The sequence below is a fragment of the Perognathus longimembris genome, chromosome 20 (genome assembly GCF_023159225.1).
Source record: "Perognathus longimembris pacificus isolate PPM17 chromosome 20, ASM2315922v1, whole genome shotgun sequence".
NCBI classification, from domain to species: domain Eukaryota; kingdom Metazoa; phylum Chordata; class Mammalia; order Rodentia; family Heteromyidae; genus Perognathus; species Perognathus longimembris.
This window is the reverse complement of record NC_063180.1, coordinates 38,479,232-38,489,138: the sequence shown is the minus strand read 5'-3', so window position 1 is coordinate 38,489,138 and position 9,907 is coordinate 38,479,232. Positions and strand designations below refer to the sequence as shown.

The following is a 9,907-nucleotide window of genomic DNA, read 5'->3' as shown; positions in this document are numbered from 1 at the left end:
CAGCTCCAATTCCAGCCTTTTCTGCGTAGTGTATTGGCGATTAAGAGTCTCATGAGCTTTCCCGCTGGGGCTGATTTTGAACTGTGATCCTCAGACCATAGCCTCCGGAGTAGCCAGGATTACAGGTGTGCGTCACCGGCACTGCCCTGTGAGACTCTTAAATTAACTAACAAAAAGCCAGAAGTAGAGCTGTGTGGCTCAACTGGTTGAGCACCAGCCTTGAGGGAAAAAGCTCAGGGAGAACACCAAGGATGTGAGTTCAAGCCTCAGCACTAGCACAAAACAAAAAGGCATGAGGCAGAGTCCAAAACCAGACAAAACCCAACAGCAGAGACAGAGCCCAACCTGGGCCCCCAATGTCTTCTGCGCACAATGGGGTGCTGCGTGGCCTCCTCCAGTTTCTAATTGAGGTGAGTCAGGAAAAACTGGGGCCGTCGATTGCCGGCGGGGGGGGGGGGGGGGGGGGGGCAGGGCAGCCATACATCCCAAGGCATTGGTGTATTTCTGGCTTTGCTCTACGGGAATCCTGACCCAGTAGGGTCCTCATGGCCTCAAACTTTCGAGAAAAATCACAGCTTTTCCCAAGAGGCAGGCCGACTTGGAAGCTGGACGTGGCTGGCTGGAAGGGCTCTGATGAATGCCGGTGACCACGTGAACTGCCTGGCGCAGTCCTGACTCTGCAGATGGCACCTGGGCAATTCAACACGCAGCTCATCCTTTACGTACGATGACTTAAAATAGGCAACATACATGTGAAAGCGGAAAGAAAAAAAAAAGAGTAAACTCGGAACCAACCCTGCGTGAGGCAAAGTTTTCTTCTAGATAAAACATTTCCTTGGAAAGAATAAAACAGTCAACTCTGGAAACGTTGACTTTGTAACTCCCACTCTCTGAAAGTCACCAGGCAGAGGCCGGGCGGGGTGGCTCAGGCCTGTAGTCCCAAGCAGGCAGGAGGCAGAGATCAGAAGGGGTCAGGGTTCCAGGCCAAGGCCAGCCTGTGCGAAACGCTGGCAAGACTTCCTCTTGACAAAACCAGCCGGGCATGGCGGTGCACATCCATAACCCCAGCTGTGCAACAATGATGCACAGGAAGGTTACACCTGCAGCCAGCCCTGGAAAATAACTGAAAGCACTGAGGGCATGGGTAAACCCCAGCACTGCAAAACCAAACCAAAAAACCCCAGAACTCACTGTTAAGACAATTCATCTGCACCCAGAACATACGAAGAATTCTCCAGAACACATTAACGGCCGTGTGTGTGTGTGTGTGTGTGTGTGTGTGTGTGTGTGTGTACACGTACCTGACAGTACTGGGTTTGAACTCAAGGCCTTGTGCTCTCACTTGGCTTTTTCGATTAAAGCTGGCATTCTACCACTTGAGCCATACCTCCATTTCCAGGTTTTTGGTGGTTAGGAATTTCACAAACCTTTCTGCTCGAGCCGACTTCAAACCTGGATCCTCAGACCTCAGCCTGAGTAGCTAGGGTTTCAGACTTCAGAAGCTGGAAACCTTCTCAATTGACTTTTCACTCATGGCTTATGCTTTACCACTCGATCCATGCCTCCAGTTCTGGATTTTTGCCCGTTAATTTGAGGGAAGAGCCTCTCCAATGGCTTCGAGCCAGGATCCTCAGATCTGTCTCCTTGAGTAGCTAGAATCAAGAGGTTCTGAGCCTGCCAAACAAAGTCAATGTTTAAAAACAGGAAGGAGGCGAAGGTACGGTGCACCTATGGGAAACTGAGCCACATCATGGGTTGCTGGAGTCATGCGTCAAGCGCAGTGAGCTGGTCAGGAAGACCAGCAGAACCAGGACGATGGCAACTGCCCCGCTGGGGCATGGAGCCAATGCCAAGGGCAGGGAGAGCCGGTAACCCCACTCCTCACCAAGCGAAATGGCAAGTTAGGTTCAGGCACCAACCTGTAGACAAACGCTGTTTACACCAACAATTCCACAATGCCCTTCCCAGGGAATGGATACACAAGTCTGGATTAGCCACCCATCAGAACATTATTTGTTACTGACATCTGTAACGACACACAACTTCATTCCACCGTGCCAAGATGCCAGGCTCTAAGGCTACATACTGCCTTGTACATGGCACCCTCAGAAATACCAAAATACTGGGGCAAAAAAGAGATCGCAGGCCCCCAGGGCTGGTGGATGGACTGAGTCTAAATGTGTACAAGGACCTGGGGGCGGGGGGTTGTGACCAAACGGCTCTACATATTGACGGTGATGTTTACGACAGTGCAAAGCAACATTTGGAGAACAAAAGACTGTGCCTTACCATTCAAAAAGAAATCAAATCCAGAGATGTCTACTACACCACTACACTACACCAGCAAGTGTGTGTCAACAGGAGTGGGGGTTAATAGCCCCCAACCGAGTATTTGTAGCCCTAACACCCACTTCTCCAAGTGCAGTGACCACACTAAAATGCCCATGTTGGGGGAATGGAAGTGCATCAACTAACTGGTCCAAATGAACATTCATGCTTTGCACTTCAGATCAAAGACAAGCCCACTGGCTGCCTACTCTGGGACTTGATCTGACCGGCTCTGCCTGCCCTCCCTCAGCAGAAGCCTGGTCCATAGGGAGCACTCTGCAAGTGAAGAATAACATGCAGGCTTGTTTGGTTTTTTTTTTATTTGCCAGTCCTGGGGCTTGAACTCAGGGCTTTGGTACTGTCCTTGAGCTTCCTTAGCACTTTATTACTTGAGCCAGAGCACCACTTCCAGCTTTTTCTGTGTATGCGGTGCTGAGGAATGAACCCAGGGCTTCATGCACGCTAGGCAAGCGCTCTACCAGGAAGCCACAGTCCCAGCTGCATGCAGGGTTTTGATGCAGGATTAGAGTTGCATAAAACCAGAAACAATGGGCAAACACACCAAACCAGCACATTATTTTAAAAAGTTTTATTCTGCAGATTTAGAAATTTGAGATTTTTAATAACCGCAAAAGAAAATTCAGTCACACCTAATGATTAACAGAATGTAGTGGTGTATTATCTAAACAGAAATCGTGCTGATGTGCCATAATAAATTGTCTATTAGTAAAAAAATACACTTTAGGGCACAGCATTGTATCACAAATTACAGTAGGGATACTTTGCAAGAATTTAATCAAACTAGAGAATTCTGAGTAACTGTCTCTTTTAAATGCAGCACTTAAAAATGTAACAACTCTGTGCATTCTTTTTCTTAAAAAAATGACGTGCGTCATAGAAATGCTGCTTTATTGCTGCAGAGGTCAAAGTTCAAGGCTCAAGAGGTACAGGAGAAAATACAAAGGTAGCCTTTAGAAAGTTGGTTTTATGTATAAAAAAGGTAAAGTTTATAAAAGTTAATTTACAAACCAAGAACAAAAGTGGTATGCACGCATTATGTACAAGCATCCTTAAAACATTGAAATATTCAAATGCATGGCCGAAAAGAAAACCACTGCCCCATATCAAAAAAAAAAAAAAAAGGAAGAAAAGGAGGATGGGAGGAAAGAAAGAAAAGAGACCCCCCCCCCAACCCAAATCACACCATTATTTTCTTCTGGGTGATCACACATTTCCCACAGCCACTTAGTCCACGATTCACTCAATTGTTTTCATGATACAGTATCTAGATATGCACAAAGCCATCAAAACTTGGTAACACATAGCGAGAATGATCTAGGAATTAAGAACAGGAGGGTAAGGCATTCCTGCTGCGTAGCGTCTGCGGTGATGTGGTTAGCTTATGGAACCAATCTCACATGCTTTGGTGTCCTTCCCTAAGAGAAATGTGTCTTCATACACATTAAGTAATTGTCTTCATTTGATTCCCCCCAAAGTTATAAATTCCCCTGCTGTACATGTCGGCTAAATCCTCTACAGTGGTTGTATATTCCAGGTGCGCTTTAAAAATGTGTGCATACTATCTCATGCATACCATAGTAAGATGTGTATGCGAGGTCAGGGTCATAATACAGCTGGAAACCATGTACTTGGGAAAGAATAGAACCCGGATGCACCCCTATTTACTGGCTGGCATTTTAACGGAAATCAGTATGTAAAGTTAAGCAGTGACCATAAAAAAGTACAAAAGCCATTATAAAGTAAAATATCTTTGAACCTCTAGCCAATACCAACAGCTCCTCCATCGCCAATGTGCCATTTTGTAGCACGTTTTCTGACCATGGTTTGGGGCACACTTACTAATCTTCATCAGTTTCAACAAATGCTTCTTAATACTAACAAAATGTAGTATCAATCCTAAGGAAAGTATAATACTTAATAGAGTGGTTCCATTTAGATTTAGTAAGTTCAACCCAGCTTCACATTATTTAATCAAGTTCCTATATTTTAAGAATTAAAAGTGGTCAATCAGGACAGATACACAGTTTGCGCCCACAAGATAATTTGGATCTCCAGGAAGACATTTGTTTTGCCACGTTTTAGGATCACCTATGAGAAAAAAGAAGATTAAGTGAGTTACAATTTGCTTAACTGTTACCTGTAATGCTTCCCCAATTGGGGGCAAATATAGGTAACTATATTTTGGTGCAACCTTCTATTTTTTTCTGTTGGGGGGAGAGGATGCTTAAAAATTATCTTCCAATAACATCAGCAGGTACAAACCTCTATTTCTTTAGCAATACTGTACTATGTGAAAACTCTTTAGCAGCAAACAACTTGAAAGCTGTTTCAGACGTCTCTTGTCCCTTTTTATCAGAGTATCAAGTTCATGGACCTCTTCAATAAAGGAATGAAAGAGCAACCATATTCCTGAGACAGTCCTTGTTTACTTGACTACACAATTATTAATACCATCTTTCTTTTCCTTTGGACAATAATTAGATGTGACATACTTGAGCTCAGTTGTGAGAACAAATTTCTTACTTTTAAGTACTGACCAACAAAGGAGATTCTAAAAGTTGTGCAGAAAATTGTAGCTGTCTTGCCAAACCAAGCTACACCAGAGCTGGCCAACGCCAATTCTGTCTGTGCACTTCCAAAAGCACTTTGTCAAGCTGGGGATATGGCCTAGTGGCGAGAGAGCTTGCCTACAAGCACTTTGTCAAGCTTGAGGCCCTGAGTTCAATCTTCAGTCTCTCACACATACTCTCAGGCGTGCGTGCGCGCACACACACACGCACACACACACTTCTGGTGCTCAAGGCCTATACAACCAGAGTGCTTTTGAAACACATGTCCATGATAAAAAGGTGATGGTCATAGGAGTGTCGCCCTGGAGAACACATGTGTGTGTTTCCTCATGCTCACAAGCTCCCTCTCCCCCAGAAGAAACCACTTCACTATGGTAGTTTCCACTTGACTTCTAAATTGACTTATCTGATTTCTTGTCTCTCGTCTCTCATACACAAGTGGCTGCACCAGAGATAAAGATAGCTCCAACCAGTAACTAACTCAAGGAAGTGAAACATGAAAGGAAGATGGAAGCTTTGGATTTCAACCCTAAGAGAAGATTCATTTAAAACAAGTGCAGAGCGGAAGCCACTCAGAGCTTTACCCAGAGGAGTGACGATCATAGCGGAAGGTCTCTTGTCCTACGTTTCTCTAGTGCAAATGTTTGGTGGATGAAGAATAGCCACCAAAAATTAAAACTTACATAAAGCAATGAAATCACTTTAGTAAGGAGATAAAAATGCCCATGTGTAGGGCTGTAAAAATTCTTACTCTATCCTGACAATTAGGTAACATCATGTAATACACCAAGAATCATTCATAGTAGGTTACAAGTGAGTTTGAGCCCTTGGTGATACCCGACACAGGAACAGAGTAGAGACTGATGGTGCAGGCATTAATCAACGACAGTGCCCAGAGCCCCAGAGGACAGAGTGAAGATAGCATACCCGACGAGGAGTCGGATGATTTTAGAGCAAAAGACCAACCGTCAGGAGTCATGGACGCACAGTGTGGTAAGCGCAGCTCCACGGGTTTCAGGAACTTGAGGCCATGGGGCCCGCACATCACTAGGGGGCTCAGCAGCGTCTCGCCTGCAGCCAGGGAAGGAGAGGGGAGAGACGTGAAATGGGGTCTTCTTTCTAGACAGACACAAACTTCTCACACCCCTTTCTCGGGATATGCTTTAGAGCCAAATAGAATTCTGCACACAGCCAATGGAAGCTCATTTTTCCAGTAGCCACATTAGAAAGTAAACATAAACAAGTGTTAATTTTTGTTTTATCTAACTCAGTGTAATCAAAACACTATTTCAACATGAAATCAATAAGCTCTTTGGAATTCATTTTTTTCATTTCTAGCAGCTTTCAACTTTCAGTGCAATTATTAAACAACCAAACGTAGCTAGTGGCTACTGCACTCATCTAGGTCTACAGTATAAAACACTCAAGTGTACTTTCTACAAGGTTAACAAAACCTTCCATTTTAATATGCTTGTCATGGGGTTGGGGCCAAGGGATTCATGCAGGGCTAGCACAGCCAGCTCTGGTTTGTAAGATGAGGTATTTATCACAAATTAAGAGCCAAATCTTCTGGCAAAAACTAAAGTTGGTGTGCTAAGCACAACGGCAAGATGCTAAAAGAAATTCTCCAACAGGGCAGTCTTTGCATCACCTTGATAGATCTAGAAAGACGGAAACTGACAGCATTTCTGGCTCTTCAGGAAGTTCTAGAATACCCTGCAATGCCCTGTAAGGATATTCCATTCACTCTGCTCAGTGTTTATTAGTGCTAACTTCTGGGGATGGCTGAGCACCCACCCCAAAGGCTTGCTTACCTTCTGCAGTCAGAGGACAGGCAGGACAAAGCCTGTTGGAGTGAGTTCTATCTAATCTTTTTCTTTCTGCCAGTCCTGAGGTTTGAACTCAGGCCCTGAGCACTGTCTCTGGCTTCCTTTTGCTCAAGGCTAGCACTTTACCACTTGAGCCACAGTGCCACTCCTGGCCTTTTCTGTGTATGTGGTGCTGAGGAATTGAACCCAGGGCTTCGTGCATGCCAGACAAGCACTCTACCGCTAAGCCACATTCCCAGACTATTCTAATGCATTTCTAAAGGTGGAAGGGCTGACTAAAGACAAGTGTGGTTAGGTCAGCTCAGACTACCTAGCAGTCTTGTGGAGGGACACCCAATGGCCTGTCACTTGCCATGGCTTTGAATTCACTTTGATAAAGCTTGCCATGTGGAATGTCACTGTGGCTCCATTATGGACCACTACCATATGCCTGGGACACTATGGCTCTTGCCAAGTGCTCATAGGAAAGGCCCTCCGTGGTGAAAGATCACGCTATGTTTGGCCCAGACTGGAGGCAGAGCAAAGGCTGACAGCTTATCCCCTTGGCTAGGCAAGGCCAACGTTTAAGTGCGAGTGCACATGCGCGCGCGCACACAAACACACACACAGAGCGACTGACGTGATTCAAGTGAAGCAGGAAAATAGACACATTTACCTTTCTCTTTATCTAGAGGTGGGAGGATGCTGTTGTCTCGGCAGACCTTGAAGTAGATTTCCTGTTCAATTCCTTCAGGAATGGCCCCTTGTGGGATGATGATGCTAACGCCAGTTTCTATGGAGCTCAGCACCCCTCCGTTGCTGTTAAAAATGCCTCTGGCTGTGGCCACTACCGTGTGCCCATCCTCATCATCTTCTTCTACAGCTGAAGGACTGGGGGTTCAGAAACAGCCGATGAGTGAGCTTCCTAGATGTGCACAGCTCTCCTTTTGTGAAAGCAACTGGTCAAGCTACTGTCACGACTGATTTTGTAATCTGAATGTACAAAGCCTGATACCTCGCTCACACAACTACCAGGGGCTTTAAGCAGCATGTTGTAGCATCCATGAAACTGGTGCTTTAAAACTGTCACAGTTTAGTAGGTGGGAGTCCTTTTTTTTTTTTCCCTTGTTAGTAATTTTAAAACAAGTATGTGGGTTCGAGGATGTAATGTGGTGATTGAGTACTTCCCTAGCATGCCCTGGACTCGGATCCCTAGCACGCCCCCCCCCCCCAACAGTGCCTCTTAAAATCCTAGACTTGATAACATCCTCCTAGAATTTTTAGTGTGCATGTATTATGGTTCCTTAGCACTCTGTGAGTATCAAATGTCTGCCAATAGCAGGGCCTGCAAACTTGCAAAAGCTAGAGACTGTGGACCAGGTATCTCTCAAACATCCATGGACGTGAAGGTACGCTAGTGTAGTAGCAGAGTATTATGCTAAAGGTAATAAAATGTGCCATCAGTGGGTGCCGTCAAGATGTCCTGAAGCAGTTTTGAGCTAGGGCTTTCTAAAGGGTAGACTGAGAGCGAAACCAGTACACGAAGCATAGCTGAGCTGCATTCCAGCCAACTGGAGCACCAGAGATGGAGCCTGCGGCAATCCTCAGGGGGAAGAGCCCGCTGCTGAGGTGGAGCCGCAGGAGCTTCTAGTCGGCTACACTCCAGACTACTGGGAGGCACAGAGAAACAAGAACCCAGGCGGACATGACCCCTGTTTCTCTTGGGAGTAAGGGTATAGGTGGCTTTCTTGGTCCTTGGTTCTTCCCAAGAATGCAACATGCTTCTGCCTTGTGGGTGGTTACTTTAGAAGGTTAAGCTGAGCTAGTATGTAGCCAGATGGTCTGGTCAGTCTGTATTTAGTGCAGAGACAGAAAAGGGCATCTAACCGAGGGTCCAGATAGGCTGACAAGTCCATTTTACTACCCACTGCTGCGCTTTATGCTAAGCTCATGGCCTTCCAACTCTATTTCTTGTTGAACAAAATAGTAGCAGAGGAACATACACACTTCAGCTTCTGAGACCATCTTCGATGTACCTCACCAGCAGCAGGTTAGGTGGTAACCAGGAAGCCATGGTGAGCTTTGAGATGGGCAGTGAGGTCAGATAACCAGGGGTGGACACAGGCTCACCTCAGCCTGGCTGTGTGATGCTGACAAACACTGCTTTCTCTCGACTCAAACCTCAGTTCTTGGTTAATATCATGACGATACCTACTGACTATATATATTTTATCAGCATCTTGTGCCTTGTGCTGTGCGTTCTATATAACAATGTTCATTGTGCCAACAGTGCTCAGTTTACAGTAAGAGTTCGAATGATCACTTCAAATCCTACATCACATAACCACAAACTACCGTAAACAAATCACAGGGCAAATGCCTTAAACAAAGGCAAATAGTAGCTCACCTCACAGGAACAGCTTTAGACGCCGTGCTGATGTTATTTATTTGATATTTTGGTTTATCTGCATGGATGGAGAACGTTTCAACTCCACTGTCAAACTCAGGAGGCTGTGATGAGTTGTGGGCTTTGATGAGAGTTTTTGGAGAAGCGGGCGTTTTTGAAGACAAGTCGGGCTTATATGCAGTTTCACTGGGCAGAAGATTGTGGTTGAATTTTGGACTTTCAAACTTGCGCTCAAATGGCCGGGCAGAGCTTGTGTATGGTTTAGGTGTGAACCGATTATATGCGGGGGTGACCGTTTTCTGAGTATGTTCAACTCCATTTACAGGAGCTTTCTCTGGGAAACTTTTGGGGGGATAGAAGGTAGTCTGAGCAGTGTCTTCTCGGTGAGGTGGTCTGAATGTTGCTGGCTTACTCTGAGATGGAGGTGGGTCTGGTTTCGACACTAAGGAATTCTGAAAGTCCAGCGAATTACCTGAAAAGCAAACACATAAGCATTTTTTTAAAAATAAAACATCTTGGGAAGTTTTCATAGCACCTCTGATGTCTCTTAACTGGTCCTGGTGATGGAGTCAGGTCGCATGGCACAGCTAGAGGTGGCTCTTCGGCCCTGGGCACCGTGTGTGATGCTCAGATGTACGCAATGTGTCAGTGTCCTGCCGCCTCATGTGCCCAAGTCAGGCTGGAAGGCCCTGCCCGGCGCCTCTAGAGGTTCGAGTCTCAGTAGAACTCTTCAACCTCACGGCTCTCTCCAAGAAATGACAACTTTGAGCAAA

The 9,907-nt window shown here is 45.6% G+C and overlaps 1 protein-coding gene across 5 annotated transcripts in view; it reads right to left on the bottom strand.

The window, feature by feature from the left end:
• Positions 1-2,902: 2,902 nt before the first annotated feature.
• The window catches only part of Tjp1 (tight junction protein 1), a 71,997-nt gene continuing 64,992 nt past the window's right edge, over positions 2,903-9,907 (bottom strand). For 2 of the 5 annotated variants that reach the window (XM_048368781.1, XM_048368778.1), the window contains 4 exons: positions 9,135-9,606; positions 7,404-7,618; positions 5,847-5,990; positions 2,903-4,437 (listed from right to left, as the gene is read on the bottom strand). In XM_048368781.1, the coding sequence (XP_048224738.1) occupies positions 4,343-4,437; positions 5,847-5,990; positions 7,404-7,618; positions 9,135-9,606 (926 nt within the window). In that variant the 3' untranslated portion in view covers positions 2,903-4,342. The remainder of the gene's footprint in view (positions 4,438-5,846; positions 5,991-7,403; positions 7,619-9,134; positions 9,607-9,907) is intronic. The other 3 variants (XM_048368782.1, XM_048368780.1, XM_048368779.1) reach the window with 2 other exon arrangements.